At 34.8% G+C, this 23,977-nt stretch overlaps 1 protein-coding gene across 1 annotated transcript in view; it reads left to right on the top strand.

Moving 5' to 3' along the window:
* The window catches only part of DHX15 (DEAH-box helicase 15), a 62,346-nt gene that overhangs the window by 16,489 nt on the left and 21,880 nt on the right, over positions 1-23,977 (top strand). Inside the window, exons 4-6 of the mRNA XM_077136513.1 lie at positions 16,332-16,491; positions 17,934-18,152; positions 23,035-23,202. Coding sequence (XP_076992628.1) covers positions 16,332-16,491; positions 17,934-18,152; positions 23,035-23,202 — 547 coding nt within the window. The remainder of the gene's footprint in view (positions 1-16,331; positions 16,492-17,933; positions 18,153-23,034; positions 23,203-23,977) is intronic.

Raw genomic sequence — 23,977 nt, 5'->3', positions numbered from 1 at the left:
ATGAGTATGTATTCTTTAGCATACCAGTGAAGAAAGGGTGGATTTTCCCTGGAAAGACATATTATATTCCCTGATTTTGTTGAAGCTTCTTGGTGGGGAGAGTACAGTGAGAGGGTGATTGATGTTCATAATTTGCCATTTATTCCATATCTTTCACTTTTGTATGTCAAATCCTCCTCACTTTTGGAATCTATCACAAGGCTAAGGACCCAGTCTGGGTAATGTTTATGAAAGAAAATGTTGCAGCTCTCTTTAGAGGACACGTATATGGTAGCTCTGTGTGACCAAGCACTTTCCTCAGATGTTATTGTAATTTCCAGGGAAGCTATGAGAAAGTCAAGACTGAAAACATCTAAAATAATTTATATTTCTGACTTAATCAATATTTGTGGTAAGATTTCTAGTGGACTGCAGATAGCAAATGTGATTTATATTTACAGAGCAGGGGTTGACTTGGCAGTTTTTACTTAAGTTAAAATTTTAGTTAATTTTCTTCAGCATATTTTCTTAGTTTGTAATAAAATGAAGAGAATCCCAACATTAATTTTTTAACTTTGAATATAACAGTTGATTTTCAATAAAAACCATGTTTGGCATAATGTCCTGAATTTAGAGGTATGAATGATCATGTATATATGAAGAGAAGGACTAGTTCATGTTTCCTTGATTTACCTTATTACTCTGTTGAGGGTAATGTCACTGGAGGATTAGGGGTGATGTTTAGAAATAGATTAAAATTAGATTGGAGACAAGAAATAAAGGCTAACAGTAAATTGAGAGGGTTTCTGGATGGCAAAATATAGAGTGATGAGGCTCCACAGTGATAAATGTTAGAAACATCTTTATATGTTTGAAGGAAGCACTATGTAAGCGACATGAAACTCTTCTAGTTGGAGAAACTAAGCCTGTAGGAAGTTTTAGAAATATTGCATAGGTATTACAGGTAGGTAAGTGGTTGTTACATTTTTTTTTCTTTTTTGGGGGATTAAATAAAAATCTCATTTGCGGTGAGGAATTATGACTGAAAATGAAGAAATTATCCAGGAGTCATAGATTATTTTTGAGCACATTGGCCTAATTTATTGCTGTGGTCTATAGGTTAATTATTGTGCATCAGTAAGAATGACATTGAAAACAAAATTAAATAAGTTCTTTACCCTAGTGTAAAACAGTGATTGTATTTCTGGTTTTCATCCCTCTCAAAGTGAAATTTGTCTGGCAGTCAGTTAAAATGATAAGAGCTGAAGGAGGCCAGTGAGAGATTACATTAGAATAAGTTAGAATGCATTTGGAAAAGGTAAAGGCAAAGAGGACATGGTTGAAATCTCATTGTGTGACAGGGATGAATGAACAGTATTGCATTTCAGGGTGCGATAAACTGTCCCTTATAAAGATTGAGGGAGAGAAATTTTGAACAACTAGCAAAAGAAGGGCTAGGGCTACTCCATGCACTTCAAAGTTAGAATTGTTTGATCCTAAAAAGGAGTATATACGGAAATCCAAAAGTATTTACACAGATATAAGAGCCTAATAATGTTGCTGCATTGCAGAGCAAGATGGTACATAACATTTAAGGCTGAACCTGGGGTGGATAAGCGGGCCCAACTATAGCAGATTCCTCGGGGCCTCTTGGCCACAGACTGAAATACTAAGTTCATAAAAACTAATCATATTCCAAGAGTGGGTTTTGTAATTCAGCCTCGATTTTAACAGATGACTTGGGGAGAGAATCAAAAGAAAGTAGGTTCTAGAGCACAAGCTTTCAGATCTCAGTGCCTGAATTGTGTCCTGGCTTTGCCACGTATTAGCTGTGATCTTGGCTGTGTTAACTGACTTCCCTATGCTTCTAACTTTTCAGAAGATGGAGCTGATAATACTAATTACTTTCTAGGGTTCTGAAAGCAAATACTTTTAATATATGTACAACCTGTAGAGTAATTCCTGTTACCCAGCAAGTGCTTATTAAACATTGCTATTCATGCTGCTGTTTGTGGTGGTAGGTTCTCAATTTGAGAAAGTATTTATTTGATCTTATTCACCAGTTAACTCAATTAAAAGGAGACTTGTAAAACCAATTTAATAAAGTTCTTTTAAGCACAATAATTGACTACAGTTTGGGAGGTTTAACTTGTATTAAACTTTGACATTACTTGTCACTATAAAATGAATGGCTCCAGATATTCTTTAAGGTCCAGGGTAAGAGATGGAAACAAGCTGTGGTATTCTGAAGAATATTAGTTATACAAACACTAATTATAAACTTATTTATTGAGCATCTGTTTATGTGGTAGGCTTTGTTCCAATTCAAGTAATTTTACTGGACCCTTAGAAAGGGTCCTGCCACAGAGACTCAGAAATCACTGTAGTTGTCCTTATGAGTGGCATTCTGCTGGCTTCTGTTAATCTGTAAAACACTGATTTTCTAAATTTAGGTCTCCATATATTTTATTTTACCTTCTTGTTTATACTTGCATTCTTGTATGCAGTTACATTGAGCATCTCAGCAAGTAATCATTCCTATTCATTTGATAGAACTTGCACATGCATCCTAGTTCCCTGTAAATTCCATTGTGAAGGTGGAAGAACATTTCCTTCAAAACTTTTGAAAATGTAAAGAATGGGCAGTGTATTTTGAAAAAGAACTCAGTTTTCCTTTATTTTTCATCGTTAGTGTCCTAGGTATTTCTTTTGCTTGATCAGTTATCTGAAGTCTGAAACACAGCAAATGTATTTCAGCTTTTTACTGGAACAAAGTTATGTATATTTTGGCTGCTGGTTTTAAACATTTTGGTTGTCATAAGCTCTATGAGGCTGTACATATGACAAATGTGGTTTTAATGCTCATATTTTCTTTTTGCTAATATGTGACTACCTCTGGTAGTTTGTGGCCATTGTAACTAATATGCTATATATAATGCTATTGTGATTGTAGCAAGACTGGAGTTGTTAATACTGTGTGATGTTGGTGCTAACAATGTATCATTTGAGCTATATTCCTTTACCAGTGAAAGGAACATTAAGTGTGTAAAGGACTGGGCTAGTATAGAATCACTGGCTCTTCTCTGACCTGGTTGGGGAGGTAAGGTGTGAAACAATTAGGAAGGTAGTTGGAGTATTATGAATGGTATAATTTCACAAGGAAGGAGCTGTTCTGACTGAGAAGGGCGAGTTAGTATAAATCATTTCCAGATACTCTAGGTAGATGCTAGGTTTAATATAGGACAGAAGTTTCTATGTTGTTTCTTGTACTCTTTAGTGTCTCAGTAATCTTTTCATGGTACAACAAGCCAAGGTAATACCTTGGAATTCCAGTTATTAAGTAGTTAGATCCAAATGACTTAGAATTTATGTCCTGACAATTTAGCCCTCTTGTAAAAAAGTAATATACATACATTGAAAGAAAAAAAATTGTATTTCATTCTTAAATAACCACCATTATTTACTAATACGATGTTTATGCCTATTGAGCATAGTTCAGTTTCTCAAATATTGGAATTACATTGGACATTGCTACCCTTATTTTCTATTTTACATTGATTTTGCCTTGTACAGTTTATTGCAACTACCAGAAATTCAGCTTCACAAAGAGGACATCAAAAGGAATGTAGTATAAGCTGTTGAAACTGAACCTTTTCAAGCTAGTAGTTCTGTAGTGTTCTCCAAATTGAGTATGGAAAACAGTAATATAAATTTGTTTTGAATTAAGGTGAGTACATATTTATTCTGCCCTGGAAATAGGCTTTCATTTAACAGATTGAACCAATAATTTACTGTACTATCTTGAGTGACTTGTTTGTACCCAAGGAAGTAGTTTATTTTTTTGTTGACTGTACATATAGAAGTTAAGGTTATAAAGTAACCTAAACTTGGACTGTTGGGATGCCTGTACCGTGGCTGTGGTACTATACATAGGCTATCCTTCTGGAGATTTTAATAGTGAAGAATAAAATTTCTTTTTTTTTAAGCTACTCTGTTGTCAAGGAAAATCAGGTTTACTTGAGGTCCTCTTTACATAACTTTATAGAACTGCATAGATTTAAAAATATAGTGCTAGCCATTATGGTGCATGCACAGAAGACTTTGTTAAAAATTAGGTTTGAATTTGAGTGATGCATCCGAAAATAGCCATGTCCCTTTAAAAGGTAAATAATTTTCGTCTTAAATTAACTACATATTCCTACAACAGATAATAGATACTTTTTGTACCCATGGGATACAGAAGTACTTGATACTGGAAGAAATGGTTTTGATGAAGAAAAGTAATTTATGATGACTTTATTGATAGTTATTGAATAAATAACCTTCACTGTGAACACGTTTAGAATTTGTTTGCTTTTGTGGTTGTTGACCACTTCATAGTGTTAGTGTTGAAGGGAGGGGTGGGGTGTTCAGGCTGACCGTATTTAGTAGTGAAGAGAGCCATAGTTGATTGAATTGTTATACTTTAGTCCTGTCTTCCAGTATAGCTCCTGATAAGTGAAACCTGTTTTAGTTTTGTCATTCAAAAAGTATTCTACTGATAATGGGCTTTTTATAAAGTAAATATTTCTTTGATTGTAGTCGTTCTTTTCAGGAGTCTTGATCCATTATAACTAAAGAAATTTCTGTATACAAACTTGTTTGTGTAGTTATATTAATGTGGGTAGCCTTTCTTTAATAGATTTGACTGGATTATAATGGGTTAATCTGAAAACTCTGATAAATAGAAAATTTTACACATTTTTAAATGTATAAAATTACAAGCATTTAGAAACCTATAGATTAATTTATCAGTCTTTTGATGTAGAACTAAAACCTTTTCTTTGAGTATGGACCCTTTTGTTTTGACATTCCATTATGTCATAAAGTGTCTTGTTTTTCCTTAAAGGTAGAATTTAAACTTCAGTTACTTGCAAAATAACTGTTTTTCTGGAATTCTAGTCTTTCAGTACAATGTTGTACATATTTCGGTCTTATATCATTGCTCACACCAAATTTAATCATTGCGTTGGGGAGGGATGTGGTAGAGGGACACATCTTATTTGAATTTTTTTTGAAATATGCAACTTAGGATTCATATAGACAACTCTTCTGCCCGGAGTTGCTCATTTTATGTTGAATGTAATTATGGTGGCACAACTAGTGGAAACAGAAACATGGGTATACTATTATATTAGCTGTGACCTTTCCGTGTGATAGTAGAGGCATCCATAAGTATGTTTTATAGAAGGAAAGTTTATTCCAAGGGTTTAGTCATTGGAGGTTAGTTAAAAGCATGGTATAAAGAGTTTTTTTATTCCAACCAAATGCCAGGCAATTAGTGTAGTGTACTAAGTGCTTTAAATATATTGTTTTTGTTTAAACAGTTGCCACCCTATTCCCATTTTACAAATTAAGTATTAAAGGGGTTGAAGACCTTGTTCAAGGTCAGACATCAATAGGAAATCAGAGACTTGAACCCAGGTTTGTGTGTGATCTCTTAAGTATATGTAAACACTTCTAGATGGCTTGGAAAACAGTCTAATTATTCAAACTGAAAAGTGCAGATCATTTATAAGATAGCCTTTGAAAAAGATGGTATAATTTGGGTCTTGCTGAATCTTTAGAAACAGTGTTTTGGTATATCTGCATATTCAGTTATGGCAATATGAAACCGATACTTTAAAGGGTTACTACACTAATAGTATTGAAATCGTGCTATATAACCAGAATTTTCACAACAATTTTAACTTCTTGAGGGTATAAATTAGGGCTTGTAAGAGACGAATGGGTACAACTGGCACACTGAATTTTATTCCTCATTAAATATGCTCCTAGAATTATTCATCCTTTGTCTTTAGGGGTTAGAAATACACATTTTTTTCCTTCTAAAATAATTCAGATTCTAATAGGGATATATTGCTTGGTCTTAATATTGAATATTACCTACTAAAACAGTTCTTTCAGATGTGTCTGATTGAAAATTAAAAACAAAATGTTCAACAATAATAAGTTTCTCTGCTTCTCTTTTCTGTAAACCACTGAGTTCCCCTCCAGGAATGGTCTTTGTTAACCAGTTTTTTAGAGAATCTCTTTAATATGTACAAATAACATGTTTATACATATGGGACCTCGCCTTCCCCCATACTAGTTGGCAAAAATTAGTGTTCACTGCTTTATTGCTTTTAAAAATTTTTTTGTGTGTGCTGTACGGCGGGGTCATGTTTCATTATTCTTCCATGTGAGTATCCTGTTATTGCAGCATCATTTGTTGAAGTTTCGTTTGTTTTGCTTGTTTGTTTTTTGGTAAGTGCATGGACAGGGAATTGAACTCAGGTCTCCCACATGGCAGGTGAGAATTCTACCACTGAACTACCCTTACACCCCCACTTTATTGCTTTTACTTGCATTATATCTTGGAGGTTGTTCCAGAAGAGTAAATATAAAGCACCTTCCTTTTTAATGGTTGCTTAGCACTTAATGATGTACCCTAGTTTGACTAATTCTATTGATGAACACCCACATTTACAGTTTTTCTATTAGAAACACTTGCTACCCTGAGCATCCTTGTACAGCTATGTACACATCATTTTTCACTCTTGCCAAGTGTATAACTGAAATGAATTCCTTACAAATGAAATTGGTTGTGTCAAAGGGTATTTTTAAATTTTGTTCATCTGTTGTCAAATTGCCTTCCATAGGGGATTTATCTACCTCCACATGAAAGGAATGAGCAAGCTTTGTTTTTTCATATCCTTGCCAACACTGCATTGTGAATTTTTTATTATCTTTGTCAGTCTTGTAAGTGAAAAATGGAATCTTGTGGTTTTTAATTTGCATTTCTTTTGTATGAAATTGGGCATCTTTACATATATTTATGAGCCATTTGTATTTCTCTTTGGGATCTGGGACTGGTATTTTCCTCATCTTTACAGAAGGATTGCTGCTACCTGGTTGACAGCTATCTGCAAGGTGTTACTTTAAAATGCATCCCGATTTCAGAGAAGTTAAATATGAAACAAATGTGCAGTGCAGAAATGATGAGATTTGATATCTATTCATATTCTCTGCCCATCTTTCTATGGTTGGTTGACCTTATTTCTTATTGATGTACTTTGGATATAAGTTGTAATTTTTGCCCAGTTATTTGTTTCTTCCCTTTGTTTAAGATGCTTCATGCCATGTGGAAATTTAATTTTTGTATGAGTACTTGAATTAACCACTTAGTTTATGGCACCCAAGTTTTGCATCCCCTGGCTGACCAAGATTGTTTTAAATATTTTAATCCATGTTTTCTAGTATTTTGTTTTCATTTTAAATCTTTGATCATTCTTAAATTGGAGTGGGCATGTAAGGTTTAAGGTAGGGATTCAAGAAGTTTCTCTCACAATTCCCTCACCTGTGCCAAGTAACATAACATTAAGTTATCAGTGATTGCTTTCCCACATAGTTTTTTGATCACTCGATGATGAACGTTCAGCATTGATGTTCATTGAAGCTAGGAATAACAGATATATAGTTTGTCTTAACTCAAATTAAAAAAAAAAAATCTGATTTTAATTTTGGGGAAGCATTGCTCTATTTTGTGTGGTTCTCTTTTCTTCCTGCCTTTGATTTTTCTTTGAGCCGTAATACTTGGGTGTTTCAAAAAATAGAAATCAACCTGTAGAAATATATAGAACGTATTTGCATACATAGTATATTACCATGCTTTGTCCAGATCAGAATTGGTGACATCAGGTGATATCAGCTGGCTGGGATCAGAGTTGGTAGATTAATACTACTTAGCCCACTGGATTTTTTTGTTTTATTTTATTAATTTTTGAGAGCCCTCTTCCACCATTTATTAAAGTTCTGTTGGGAACTTGAACTGTTTCTGACTTACTCCAAGGATGCTTTTACTGCTTTTCACATCTACATTGCTTAATCTGCCTCTTGTTTAACTTAACTTAGAGTAGTGCTTCTCAAGTTTTAGTAACCACCAGAAGCATGGAAACCTTGTTAGAGCATTCCTATGCTGCACCCTCAAAATTTCTGAGATAAGTAAGTCTGGGATTTATATTTCTAACAGGAATTTTTATTTGTAGCAAATTCCTTGGTGATGCTGATGGTTTTTCAAGATGAGTCTCTGCCCCCAAACAGAAAAACACTGTAGATAAGAAGGCATCCAATAAAATGTACAGTTGGCTGACTTGTAGCATTTTTTTCACTGGTCCATTATGGAAACTAGAAAACTATGTAAATTTTGTTCTGAATGTCTGTTCTTGTGACTCACTCTTTAGTCTAGGTTCATATTTCATTAATACTTTGAAAGTTAGTAAAACTTGACTTAGGTAAAGGAAAGGGGTTTGTGGGTTTTATAGGACACCAGAATATGGTTCTGCATTTCCTCTGCCCTTTGTCAGTTTACCTTGGATTTTTAGCAAAGAGTTTATATATAACAAAGCAGTTCAGCAAATTAGTAGAGGTCTTTATGCTATTATATGTGTATATACAATGTTTTCTTTTACTTAGGACTTGTAAGAAGAGAGTGTGTTAGTGTAGGAGTTATAACTGATAACTAGGTATCAGTTATACTCATCCCTGGGCCCCTCCTACAATACCTAGTCTTGGTAGACCAACTTGTTTTGATATCCAGGAAGAGTCATTTATCTGCTAGTAATCAGTTTTCTTCACTGGAAAGGGAAGCAGATTTCACTGTATCTTTAAGAGACCCTCCAACTTTAAACAGCTCTCTCATACAAATAACCAAACTTTCCACATTAACCCATGATGTAGGAGATACTTAACTGTAGCTATAGCATTCAAATGGAGTTGGATCACTGGGTGTTAATGGAATTAATATTGAGGAATTATTAGGAATCCATAAGATGAAGGATTCAGATTTTGTTGACCATTTTACTTTAGTACTTAAAATATGCAGTGTTAAAACATGACAAATAATTCCATTAGCTTAATTTATGATTTTTATAATGTGCCATTTGTAATGTTTCTTCTCTTCCTAGGAAAACACAAAAGAAGGGCTGTTTGGGTCACCTATTCTAATTTCTTTTCTCTTTATATGCAATTTTATTGAAATATGTTCACATACCATACAGTCATCAAAAGTATACAGTCAGTGGCTCACAGTATCATCATATAGCTGTGCATTCATCACAACAATCAATTTTAAAAGTTTCATTACTCTAAAAAGAAAAAACAAATAAAAAAAGAACTCTCCAGATATCCCATACCCCTTATCACCCTCTATTATTTATTTATTTGTTTTGTCTTTATTACTCAGTTGCCTGTACACTAGATAAAAGGGAGTGTCAGTCACAGGGTTTTCACAATCACATGATAACACAATAAAAACTATGTAGTTATATAATCATCGAGTCTGCTGGATTACAGTTGAACAGTTACAGGTATTTCCTTCTAGTTATTCTAATATACTAGAAACTAAAAAGGAGTATCTATATAATGCATACAAAAAACTTTCAGAATGACTAGAAACTAAAAGGAGTATCTATGTAAAATATAAGGATAACCTCCAGAATGACCTCTTGACTTTATTTGAAATCTCTTAGCCACTGAAACTTTATTTTTTCTATTTATTTCCCCTCTTTTGGTCAAGAAGGCTTTCTCAATCCCAGGATGCCAGGACCAGACTCTTGGGAGTCATGACCCAGTCATGACCCACATTGCCAGGGAGATTTTACACTCCTGGGAGGCATGTCCCATGGAGAGGGGAGGGTTTATTTGCAGTGTTGCCTTAGAGGCCACCTCTGAGCAACAAAAGAGGTTCTCTGGGGCGTGACTATTAGGCATGCTTATAAGGGAGCTTAGCTTCTCCTTTTCAGGAAAAAGTTTCATAGGGGCAAGCTCCAAGATTGATTTAATGCTTGGCTTATTAAATTTGGAGTCTTAATGCTTGTGAGAATGACAGGAATTCCCCAGGTGGGGAAGTTGAATATTTCCACATTTTCTTCCAGTCAGTCGCTCAAAGGGACTTTCAAATATCTTTTTATTTTCTGCCCGAAATGTGTTGGGGTATTACATTATTAACCTGTACAGAGTGACAAGATCTCATTTTCTATTCAGGTTTCCATGTAAGTATGTTCTTTAAATAAACAGGCCATACAGGTTAACTTAATGTGCTACAGAAAATATGAATTTTTCACCAGAAAAAATTTCTCCCTTTGGTTTCTTACAAAAGTTGTAGTTTTAAAATACAGTCAGTATCGCCCTTTACCATGTATCCTGATTTACCTTAGTCCTAACCAGATCAGCTTTATCCATATTTCTGATTGAAGACTGATTTCTTCTTGTTTTTTTATTTTTTTATTAATTAAAAAAATTAACAAACAAAACATTTAGATATTCCATTCTACATATACAATCAGTAATTCTTAATATCATCACATACTTGCATATTCATCATTTCTTAGTACATTTGCATCGATTTAGAAAAAGAAATAAAAAAACAACAGAAAAAGAAATAAAATGATAATAGAGAAAAAAAAGACTATACATACCATACCCCTTACCCCTTGCTTTCATTTACCACTAGCATTTCAAACTGAATTTATTTTAACATTTATTCCCCCTATTATTTATTTTTATTTCATATGTTCTACTCTTCTGTTGATATAGTAGCTAAAAGGAACATGAGACAAGGTTTTCACATTCACAGAGTCTCATTGTGAGAGCTATATCATTTGTTCAATCATCATCAAGAAACATGGCTACTGGAACACAGCACTACATTTTCAGGCAGTTCCCTCCAGCCTCTCCACTACATCTTGAACAATAAGGTGATATCTACTTAATGCGTAAGAATAACCTCCAGGATAACCTCTCGACTCTGTTTGGAATCTCTCAGCCATTGATTCTGTCTCATTTTACTCTTCCCCCTTTTGGTCGAGAAGTTTCTCTCAATCCCTTGATGTTAATTCTCAGCTCATTCTAGGGTTTTTCTCAGTCCCTTGATGCTGAGTCTCAGCTCATTCCAGGATCTCTGTCCCACATTGCCAGGAAGGTCCACACCCCTGGGAGTCATGTCCCATGCAGAGAGGGGGAGGGTGGTGAGACTGCTTTTCATATTGACTGGGAGAGAGGCCACATCTGAGCAACGAAAGAGGCTCTCTTAGGGGTGTGATTTCTTCTTTAGCTTCTTAAATATTTGCTGTATGGAGTAATGCTGACTTTCAGAGGTGAAGAACTTGAGCTCTTGAGCGTCAGCTATCATATAGAGATACTCAGAGGTCCAGGAAACAACCAGGTTATATGCAAAGAGCCCAGCATCTCAGAATTTAGAAATAACAATTAGTACTCATGAGTAGTGACCACTATAAGAGCTCACAATCTAGGGACATTTACAATAAGCCTTATTGAACATTCTGTACTCCTTAATCATTGATTGCCCAATCTCTGCCCACATTTTGTCACTTGATAACCTATGCTCCCAAATTCAATTCACAGAGTTTGCACATTATAGTACAACTATAGTTAGTCCATATTACTGAGTTCTTTTAGTATTTGTCTTTTTCTTTCTGGCTTATTTCACTTAACATAATGTCCTCAGGATTCATTCACGGAGTTGCTTCACAGCTGCATTCCGTCCTGCAGCTGCTTAATAGTCTATTCTGTGTATACACCACAGTTCGCCCTTCCTGTTTGTTCATCAGTAGATGTACCTTAGGTTGCTTTTGTCCATTGCAAATACTGCTGCTGTCAGTATGTAAATGTCCATTCCTGTCCCTGCTTTCATTTCTTCCAATTATATACTTAAAAATGGGGTTGCCGGTTGGCAACCCTATACCTAGCCTCCTATGGAACCACTACAGTGTTCTCAACATGAGCCTGAATCATTCTACTTCCCTTCTAGCAGTGAATAGGTATATCTTTCTCCACATTTTCTCCAGCAGTTATATATTTTTAAAGCAGTTTTATTCACACAGCATACAGTTCATCCTAAGTAAACAGTCTATAACTCCCAGTATAATCACATACTTAAGCATTCACCACCACAGAAATTTCCATTTCTTCTGCAAAGAAAGAAAAGGGAGAGAAAAAAAAAATATATATATATATATATAAATAAATAGAGAAGCAACAAGGATCTATATGCTTTCTTTATATATCCCCCTTTTATTGACATTTAGCTTTGGTATATTACCTTTTTAACAGTTAATGGAAGCACATTACAATGTTACTATTAATTATAGACCCTAGTTTGTGTTGATTGTGTTTTTTGCATATACTGTCCCATTTTCAACAGCATGCAATGTTGACATTGTTTTCCCTCATGTAAAAACTTGCTTGTATTTGTATATTTAATCACCATGATTGTCCCTTCTAGTTTCACTATGTTACACAATTCTAGTTTTTATTCTCTGTCTTTCCTTCTGGTGTCATAGAATGCCCCTAGCTTTCGTCTTTCACATTCAACCTATTTTTGTTCTTGGATCTAAAATTAGTCTCTTGCAGACACACATAGATGGGTCCTTTTTTTTTTTTTTAACCCATTCCCTCCATTAGGAAGTTCAGTCCACCAATATTCAATGTTGGTACTGCAAAAGCAGTACTTTTTTCTATCGTTTTGTCCTTTGGATCCCATGTGTCATATCTTATTTTTCTCTTTTTACCCTTACTGATAATCTTCATTTCTACACTCCTCCAAATCTCTCTCCTTTCTTTTCTTATCTGCCTATAGCGCTCCCTTTAGTATTTCTGGTAGAGCAGGTCTCTCTCGCTCTTTTTTTTAACTCATTTATTAGCTCTAGTAGTTTTACTGTGGATTTTTTGGGGTTTTAGACAAAGTATCATATGATTTGCAAACAGAATTTTACTTCTTCCTTTCCAATTTTTATGCCTTGCATTTCTTTTTCTTGTCTAATTGCAGGTCTCTTGTTCACACACTATATGTCTGAAGATATTTTAAATTCTCCTTCATTTTTGAAGGACAGTTTTACTGGATATAGAATTCTTGGTTGGCAGTTTTTCTCTGTTAGAATTTTAAATATATTATGCCACTGCCTTTTGCCTCCATGATATCTGTTGAGAAATCCGCTGTCTTATTGAGCTTCCCTTGTATGTGGATAGTTTTTCTCTTGCTACTTTCAGAATGCTGTCTTTTATTTTAGACAGTCTGATTAGTAAGTGTCTTGGAATAGGTCTATTCAAATCTATTCTGTTTGGCTTCACTTCTTTGATCTGTAGTTTTATGTCTTTTATAAGAGATGGGAAAAATTCAGTGCCTCATGTTTTCTGCTCGCTTTCCCTTCTGTCTTCCTTCTGGGACACCCATAACATGTATATTTGTGTCTTTCCTGTTATTCAGTTCCCTGAAACCATGTTCCTCTTATTCTATTCTTTTCCCTTCCTTTTCTTTTGTGTATAGGATTTCAGATGTCCTGTCCTCTAGTTCACTAATAATTTCTTCTCCCTCTTCAAACCTGCTATTGTGCGTCTCCATTGTTTTTCGTCTCTTTTATTATTTATTTATTTATTTAGTTTTAATGTTCATAACAGCTTTTCTCTCTTATTTCTCCTTTCATTCCCCTAACTTTTGCCATTTGCTTTTACAAGCTGTTGACTTCTGGGTGGTCATGTGTCTTCCTTATATCCTTCATTTCTTTTGCTACGTTATCCTTCACATTGTTGATTTGATTTTTTATTTGATCAGAAGATTTGTTTGGACGTCTTTAATTGTTTCTACTCCTGTATCTCATTTGAAGTGTTAGTTTGTTCCTTTGACTGGGCTGTATCTTCCTGCTTCCTAGTATGACTGTGATTTTTTACTGATGCCTAGGCATCTGATTTCCCTGATTAGTTTTTTCTGGAGGTTGTTTTCACTCTTTTTCCTTGGGTTTTCTAGTTGGTTGGCTTTGTTCTCTTTGAGTTCCTTGGTATTCAGTTCAACTTATTCTTGACCTCCTAATGTAGCTTCTGTTTAACTGCTCAGAGTCTTTCAGCTTTTTTTTCTGGTTCTTGCCCTGCCAGATAGAATTGACCCCGTCATATTTTCCCAGACAAGATAGGCCCAGCACTCAGGACAAGGGTGTAATTAGTATCAAGGTTACCTGAGGAAGAGACCCAACAGAGTCCCAGTCCTTGTGAGGCCTATTAATTCTGTGTTTTTCCTATCCTGCCCATCAGGTGGTGCTAGTTAGCCTGCAGCTTCTCACTATGCCTTTTAATTCTCAGCAGACCCTGTCTCTGCCAGACCTGTGGTTGAGACAGATCATGAGGTAGAAGGTGGGCCTAAACTGTGTTTTCTGGCCGCTGGATTCTGAATTCTGTAAATGAGAGCTGCCAATTGTGCTGGACCTGCCCTCCCTTTTCTTGGGAAAATAGGCCTGTTAGGCAGTCTTCTTCACCTGACTAGTTACTTTGTCTCTCAGATATACCTTATACCTTTGCCCTTGCCTGGGCAGTTCTGAAACCTGAGATTGCCTGCAGCTTTAATTGGCTACTACAAAGTTAAAAAAAAAAAAAACTAAAAACTTTTCAGAGCAGGACCCCAGCTCTCCAGATTCATCAGTCAAGAGCTGGAGTTAGTATGGGTTTTATGTGCCCCGCCTTTTTCCATGGGCACAACCCTTTTCCAGTATTCAGAGCTCATCCAACTCTAAAACCTTTTTTTGTTGTTGTTGTTTTTTTTGGTCAGACCTGCCTCCTCTCTGCTAGGGAGAGACCTTCTGGTTCCTTTCTTCCTTTCTCCAGGTTTATCTGATCTCAGAGCTTGTATTCAGCAGTACAAATTTGTTAGTTTTGTTGAGCTACCTTCCCTTGTTCATAATAGAGACTGCTTCTTTTTCCCATAGGAAGCTAATAGGTGAATGAAACAATTATTTTGCTATTGAAGTAACGTGTGAATGGGGATTCCTTGTCTCATGTAGGTAGTGGATATGAACGTAAAAGAAAATACTATATGTCTCCAAACAGGTAAAGAAACTTCAAAGTGCCTAGGGACTGAAAGCACCTAGAGACTAGAGTGTAGTTGATTCATTCGCTATGTTGGACTGTCATTGCGGTATTTAGTCATGGTTTAATCGACAGTGTTTTTTCTTTCAGAATCTTACATAAAATAATCTTGGCGCTAATGCATTTTTCAGTTCCAGAAGTATGATAGTTTATTTTTAAAAATATGGCTACAGAAGAAAGAAGCATAAAACATAAATGGAGTAAAGATGAATTTGTTTGCCAAGAGTCTTATTAAATTTAGAATTAAGTTTTGGTGAAATACAGAGAAGGACTTGCTTGAATTGTGGGCTGTCAAATTGCTGAACTTACTGTTCCAACATATGGCATTAGTTAAAAATATCAACTTTGTCCATGAAGGATTAGATTATATTAATTCATAAAAGATAGATCCAAACCAGTGAAGTCATAAATGATGACTTCAGATTTTTATCAAGCTTTTTAAGATCTGTAAATAAAATCATGAGTTTTTATTTACTCCATTGAGATGTGACTTCGATATTTGAAAACAGGCTGCTTTGCTCAGGTGCCAAACCAAGGATAGTCTTTTGTATTGACAGCAGCAGCCAGAGTGGAAAGGAGAAGAGATGAGATGATGGACCTGCATGTTGCCTCTCCCCCTTCCATGCCTCATTTCCACATCAGCTGCTTTTTCTTGAGCCATCTATAAGCCTTGTTTCCATCTGACGCTATTTACCTTTTATCTTCCAAATGCTGAATATCTTCCAGTACTTAGCATTTTTGGAATAGTGACATTTTCCCTCTTGTTCCCAATGCCTTTATGAGTGTATTCCTTTTATGCTTCTTTATGGTCATTTCATTGAGTTGGGGGGGTGGAGAGCTGCTAGACTCACATGTTCTGGTGGCCCAGGAGTCTTATTAAGTGGAAAATTATTAGGACTTTAAATATACATTTGCATTTCATTGTCATAAATATAGTTTATGTCAAAATAGTTTAAAATGTCATAAAAACTATGTCATAAATTAGTTTAAAATGATTTTTAAAAATTTTCTTTTGCATGTTGTATCTTTTATAGATTGAATATTTTTTAAAAATTTAAGAAATCCATTTTTGTTAAATGATGAATTTTGCTTTGGTATTTGTTGGAACCATGGAATCATTTGTAATCCATCATCAAGCTTATCTTCTCAGCACATTTCAATATTAGCAGTCTGACTTGGCAAGATTTGATAATGTATATAACTTGTTTGTTGAATACGCCTACAAAGTTTTCTAATTTTGCAACTGATTTTGAAACATTTGCAGATTGATTTTGAGCAAAAGTTTTATTTTGGCTTACCTAATGTCTTAGGTAGTTTTCTCTTACCAAACATCTTTATGTTGTGACGTTTAGTTTTTAAACGGCCTAAATGAACCTTGACCAAGGTGTTCTTTATGAATATAGGTATATGACTGATGGAATGTTACTTCGTGAAGCTATGAATGATCCCCTGCTGGAACGTTATGGTGTAATAATTCTTGATGAGGCTCATGAAAGAACATTGGCTACGGATATTCTTATGGGTGTTCTGAAGGAAGTTGTACGACAGCGATCAGATTTAAAGGTGAGGTAATTTCTTTTACCCATTTAGTTAATAAAAATAGATTAATATATAAATATTCAAGAAACACTCTAATCGTGGACCTTTACAGTATCTTTTCGACTGTAAAAGAAGCAAGTAACACATACCAAAGGTGGTATTTTCTTTACTTGTCTGTATTTTCATTTTAGAAAGTAAGTATGCTTCTCCCATTTTTTAGTAATGCATTTTAAAGCCGAATCTTCTGGATTTTTAACCCATATGCATTTCTTTTTAATCTAATAGCATGGTATTTTTGTAACCTCACTGCTCAGTCTACCCTTCAGTAAGTCCAGAGGCCTCATTTAAGGATCAAATCTTTGTTCTTCAGATTTATGTCCTTGACCCAATATGTATACACCCATTATAACTTATAATGCTAAAGGGTGGGAATAAATAACTGTACCCAAATCAGCCAGCTCCATAGAAATGCATTTGCTCACTTTAGTTTCTCCGTTATTGTCCTTTGAACCCTGGCCTGTGTTACTGGTTACGGGCTTGAAACTATTTTCTAATGTTTCTGTCCCTGAAAGTCTTTGATATTTCCATTTCACAGTGTTTTGGGTGCTGTGTGTTTAACATTTGTTGAAACAGTAGACTTCTTATCCTTCTTATCTTTCCTAACTGGGCAGAAAGCTGGTCCTTAAAAACAAATTGAACTTTGAGTATGTATAAATGTGTTTGTTTATAAAAATTAAATTTATGATTTTTCAGAGTGTATTTGAAGAACTATATGAGTGCTATCATTATTGATTAAGCCTTATGAATTATTAAGGTCTTAGTTCACCCTAAACTACTGAATTTAAAGTAGAAGTTATGAACTCTGTATTAGAAAGTTTTATGAGGAAGTAAAGTTTAATGGGTTAAATAGCACATGCTTTATATACAGGGAGGTGAGTACACAATCTTGCAGACCCTTGTGCATTTTGTTGCTATGACTTTTACGCAGTATAGAAGACTTCTTTTTAATTTCAGGGATTATTTCAGAAGAAGTCATGCTTATTAAAGTGAGAAAATTTCTATCTGGTCCATTGATTTCTGCATTTCCTTCTTATTTTTCCCATGTGTAAGGTTGTTGTATTTGTTTTAGTAAATGTAGCAGTAATCATACCGTATTTTAATGTGTACTTCCCCCAGCTTTTCTCATATTATATAAACCTTAGTTTTTAAGGTATTTCATGAAGATATGTTGTAATTTACATATTTATTGGATTTTAGGTTTATTTCTAATTTTTTAAGTGTAAATAACTCAGCTGTTACTCCAGCTCAGTCTTTCTGCATTTGATTTTTCAATCACAGATTATTGGTATTAAGGCTTTGATAGATTCCTTTATAACTGATATGTAGCACAGTAAACATTTCTGTACTCTAAGACCACATTGAGAACCCAGGAAGACAGGTTCAAATAATTTACCTTTTTCTTTCAGGTTATAGTTATGAGTGCTACTCTAGATGCAGGAAAATTCCAGATTTACTTTGATAACTGTCCTCTCTTAACTATTCCTGGACGTACACATCCTGTTGAGATCTTTTATACTCCGGAGCCAGAGAGAGATTATCTTGAAGCAGCAATCCGAACGGTGATCCAAATTCATATGTGTGAAGAGGAGGAGGGCGACCTTCTACTCTTTTTAACTGGTCAAGAGGTATACTCATTATTTGATTTGCTGTGTCATCTTTGGTGTGTTATTTCTTTAATGCGACACCTTTAAACTTAAGAACGGTGATATAGATTAAGCATTTTTCTTATCCAAGTGTTTGAAGTTTATATTCAAACTGATTGCATTTGTGCTAAGACTATATTAATACTCCTTTTATCTTACCCATTTACCTTTTTATACCACTAGCGTTTGTGTTATAGTTAATTACGTTAAGACACATTAAATGCTTTAAGATTTTAAAGATTTAGCAGTTATGATTTCAGCTTTTGGAAAGGTCTGGATGGTATTGTACTTTGTGATTTTTCTGAGGCATGAATTTGAATCACTACCTTTGCAGTTAGTTTACTGTAGTTAATTATTTGGCTTTTGCATGATCTTGGGTGCCCATTAACCAACAGAATATATGTTTGTTTTATCTTGTCTGTTTCCATGTGCTCAGCAGAAGGGTTAGTCTTTACTTCATTTTTAAATTTGAATTTTATTCTCAGGTACAACATTTTCTAAACTTGTTTCCAGCAGAGTGTTTCTAGATGAGCTGTGAGAGTCTTGAAAATAAGTTCAGGAAAAGCTGTCTAAGATGAAGGAGGTTTAGAAAGCCTGTTACTAAAGTTGTCTTAGAGCTTTTCATTCTTAAGGGGTTTGTGAATTTTCTAGATTTGCGATTCTCAAACTAAAATCTGCATGCACATCACATAGAAAACTTGTTGAAATGCAGATTCTGATTGAATGAGTTTGAGCAGGACCTGAGATTGTGCATTTCTAGCAAACTTCCAGGTTAATGCTCATGATGCTCCTCTGGTGGTTAAGAAGTAAGGTTTTAGTACAGTGCTGAACAGTAGTACTTTCTGCAGTGCTGAGAATGTTGTCTCTCTCTGCTTTCAGTGTGGTTAACCACTAGCAATGTACAGCTTTTGGGCATTTGAGATGTGGCTAGTGTGATGAGGAACTAGAATTTTAATTTACATAATTAAAGTAACTACATGGGATGACCTCTTATATTTATGTGGCCTGCTATTTAAGATTGGTTTTTACATTTTTAAAAAAACAAAAATATATGCAGTTGAGATGGCATATGGATGCAAAGTCTAAAATATTTTGCCCTGTTTTACAGTAAAAGATCTGACTTCTCAAGTATTTTTTTTCTCAAGTGTGATTGGTGGATTGTCTGCCTGATGGTCGGTGATTGGGGGACATTTGTTAAAACATTACATTTTCCAGGGTCCTTTCTCAGATCTACTGAAATAGGTGGAATTTGGGAGTGAAAATATAGGCATGTGTACCTTTAGTAAGCTCTTAAGAGATTTTTCTATTTCTCAGGTTCATGGGTCACTGCTCCATAGGAATATTTTAACCAGTATAATGCTGTGATGCATCTATTAGTGATACCTTAAGCAGTATTGTGGGAAATTGCTGTTGTTACTCTCAGGAGTTGCATAGTCTTCCTCCCTCCAGAATGTACACAGTCTTACTTTTGTTCATATTCTTTGAGAGTGCTTGGTGTATATAGTATTTGAGTAAATGCTATTGAGTTTGAGGTTATAAACATCAAGTAATTTTTTTTAATCCTTGGATTTCTTTAGGATTGTCCTTGTAATTTAGTATTTAACTACTGTTATGCCCCATTGGCCATGATTTCCTTCCTGTAGAGCAGCATTTCTCAACCTTGGTTATTATTTATATTATGGGTGTTTCTCAACGTGGGTATTATTATGGGATGCTCTGTGCATTGTAGGACATTTATCAGCACCCTTGGCCTCTACCCACTAAACACCCATAGAACCCCCTTCCCCCAGGTGTAACAAGCAAGTATGTCTCCAGAGTTGCCAGATGTCTCCTGAGGGACAGATTATCCTTGGTAGAGGACCATAGAACCATAGTCATTCTTTTGGGAAAGAAGGTTACTTGCAAATTCACTTTTTCCAGATAGACGAAGTTATCCGCTCTTGGTGTGCTAATCTCCTTTTTTATGCATTTTAAATAGAAGAATTTTCTGTATTTTGTAAGCAGTGGTACCAAATAGGCTTTGATGGCATATAATAGCAGTTATCCTGTAATGCAATATTGAGGTTGTTGACATACTCATTTGTTACTTTTGTGTCTGGTTCTGTAGTTTCTCACTTCCTCAAAAGTATATGGTGAATTTTCTCCCTTTAGATGACTATTTAAAAATTGTCATTGTGCTCAGATAACCCAAGCATTTTAAAATTCTATCAGAAATACTAAGTGGCCTTATAGAGGACCTGAGAAGCATTTCTATGAATCTGTTTCATGCAGTTGATATTTTCATAACTGAGAATCAATCCCATAAATGGGAAAAGGAAGAGAGTGAGTTACATGGTTGTCACACACGTGTGGAAGTATATGCCTTTCATTAAATAAAATGCTGTTGTAGTTGTAAACTTGTTTGCTTGTGTCCCATACCTTTTTTTTTTTTTTGCATGGGCAGGCACTGCCTATTACATTTTTAAGTCTCCTTTATGTTACACATTTTGAATTTGAAGACCTTTGGGGAGAAGGTAGCAGAGTAATGTATTTTGTATAGATTTCATTGGTTGCATTTAGTAGAACTGATTTAAAGATATGTGAAATATTACAGTGTGTGATTCTCTGTTCTTCATTTCTTTGTACCTTTGTTATTTGTACTTGATCAGTTAAAAGTTGGATTCTGGGAAATCAGTATTTCTGTCTTCATAAATTAGAATAGCTTCCATGAAATTCAGAAACTGATTTTTAAGACCATATTACCATTTTGACTATTTTTAAACAGTAGTGCTTCTTTAGTCTTCTATTTGAGAGGGAGGGAGACCAGTTTAAATCTGACAGAGGTAGGGAAGCATTTGAATTCTAGAACTTCTTAATATTATTTTATGTTATGCAAAGTATCTGGAATTTTGCTTAAAATTAAGTGTTGCTTTGTAGACGTCCTTGGGGGAGCTACGCTACTGAATTAGATAAAAGTGATTGTCATTGAAATATTAATTGTAAGTGGGTACTTGAAGATGCTGTAATCCTTGTTTCCTTAAGCGGTGTACTTTTAACTTTAATTTTGTTTAGCAAAATGTTTTTTCAGTATGCAGTAAGTTCAGCTCCTTTAAATTAGTAGGGTCCACATTAATTTACTAACATATATTGATATGTTCAGAGTTGAAAATTCTTTTCTGAAATAAGAAACTCTAGGACTTCTGTCCAAATTATCTCTCATTAGTTCTGGTGACTAAGTGCATGGTTGCTTCTTGACATTGAACTTCGCTTTCCTTCTGGAGCTTTCTACCTGCTTATGTTTATTTTTCCAAATATGTATATAGATGAACTTCTGAGCTGATTCTGTGGAGCTCTGTGGAACCTTTAATCTTTATGGAGAATATTTATTTCAGAGTTTTAAAAACAGTGTTCAGAACCATGTTTATATGAAAGCGTAAGTGTTTTGTGGTGTTCTCCCACCCCTACCCTACACATACTTCAGAGATGTCTTTATATCCCATGCAGTGTTTATTTTAGCAGATTGGGTGGACTGGTCTTCAGTAAAGTTGAAATTATTTTCTTCCCAAAATACTCATTGGATTTACATATTGGAAAGTCATGTAAGGCAGTACATTTGCTTTAAACAAACGTAGGATTTGGGTACTTAAATTAATCTTCAAATCTTAATTTAAAAGAGCTATTAAAACAATTTCATATTTGCATGCCAGCAGGGGGCATTCTAATCTGGATATTTGATAGCTGTTTTTTTCTTAAAATATTGTTTCTTTTGTTAGATTTTTTTTGCGTGAATAGAAGCATTCTCCTTCCATTTTCTTTTAGAACTTGAAATTGCAAAGGAAACTGTTCATATTGAATCCCGAATTGTCATTCTCTGTCACAGTTTTCAAGACCGTATCCTGTTATTTAAGAAAACTAGTGTGTTTGAAATATAGAAAAAATTTGTTATATCAAAGTACTTTGTGTTATTTAACATGGAAACAAATTGGTTCTTTGATTTACAGTCATTTCAAGGAAATTTGTTTTATTTTCATATAGTAAAAATATAAAATTATTTTACCTGAGAATTTTTCCCTTTTTTTGGTATCTTTCTGTCTTTTGAATAATACAAGATAATATGTTGGTAAAGATAGCTTTTGATTGCATTTTTCATTGAACAGGCTATCCATGTGTGTGTTTTAACACATTCTGGGTTTAATTGAATCATTGTGCCAGTAAAATTTAGAATATGCTTGTCCCCCCCCTCCCATTTTTAAGTCGGTCACCCCCAAAACCACCACCTTACACACCCACTCTTTCACACCGTATTCGTTGTCTCCTCCCTTTAACCTTTCATTTGCATGTAAATGCATTTGAAGAGTTTCTGTGGTAAGGAAATTTTTGAAGATGCTCTGAGATACTTGGGTTAGCCTAGTTTTTAAATATATTGATACTGTAAAGGTGTTTGTTCTTATTAGGCACAATGAAGCAAATCTTCCATCTGATTGCATTAGTGATACGTGACATTAAAGCCCAATTGGCTTATTTAAAATATCTAGCACATCAGTTTCTTTTAGATTGTGAAAATTGAAAAGGTCATGAGTTGAGTTTAATATTCCTGGGTGAGAAATTTCAATTTTAGTACAATTTGATGAGAATTAATTAAGAAATCTGACTTTAGGAAAAAGGGTGCGGAATGAAAATAAGCAGTCATGTGTCCGTTTGAAGAGAGAAATCAAAGTTTCTAGGACTGTTTTGGAAATTCCTTGAAATCTGCTGAGTTGGTTTTGATTACTGAATTTTAAATATGGTATCCATGAAATGAAAGCAGATTGTATACATAAAATAATACTTAAAATGTTCCCTTGTATACTTGTTTTGTCTTCAGATTCAGACTTTTATTTTGTAGGAAATTGATGAAGCCTGTAAGAGAATAAAGCGTGAGGTTGATGATTTGGGCCCTGAAGTTGGTGACATTAAAATCATTCCATTGTACTCTACACTCCCACCTCAGCAGCAGCAAAGGATTTTTGAGCCTCCACCTCCAAAAAAACAGAACGGAGCAATTGGAAGAAAGGTAATTTTAGAAACATTCTCTATAAACGTTTTGTTAACACTGGAAGAATTGTTTGTGTGATATCAAGCTATATTTAATTGTAAAGGACTAAGTAGGTTATGGGTGATTGTGATCTGGACTGTATGCAACAAAATAAACAGCAATTGAAATTTTAAAAAATGTATTTAGGTGGAATTATGCATACCTTTTGGTCTTAGAGCATGTGCCACTTTGCCATTATCACTGTATTGTACAGTTGTTGTCTCAGTACCTCCCCACCTTACCCCCCATTCCTCCTTAGAAATGAAAGATTGGTTATTTCCCATTAAGAACGGAGGAAACTGGCAAAAAAATACCACTGTGTTGTCCCCCCTTCCCAATTAAATTATTTGGCCCAAAAAGAAGTGCTTATTGCTTCAGTTTGGCCTTGCCTTCTTCCTTGAATTTTCTTCAGAACCGAAGTGTCGGTCTGAAATGTTGACTTTGCACAGATCTCTAATGACAGAAACACTAATCACACTGCATATGTTTGTGAGTTCCTTAAGGACAGGACCTATGGCTGGGTCCTCTTGTATGAACATGTGCCTGATGCAGTAGTTATTGATATAGGGAGGGAGCAAGGTTTTTCCAAGACCATCTTACAGTTCTTTTGGCAGGAGAAAGAGGGATTCTGAGTCCCAGTTTGAAACAGCGCTTAAGCTTTTATTTTTTTTAAGATATGGGTGTTCTAGTGGTTTCTCTGTAAATAAGGTTCCACTCTTGAAGTTTAGAAACCCCTAGAACAGTAGAGCCCACT

This window comes from Tamandua tetradactyla, chromosome 19, assembly GCF_023851605.1.
Source record: "Tamandua tetradactyla isolate mTamTet1 chromosome 19, mTamTet1.pri, whole genome shotgun sequence".
NCBI lineage: Eukaryota > Metazoa > Chordata > Mammalia > Pilosa > Myrmecophagidae > Tamandua > Tamandua tetradactyla.
Note: the sequence above shows the minus strand (reverse complement) of the source record. Positions and strands in the feature narration are given on the sequence as shown.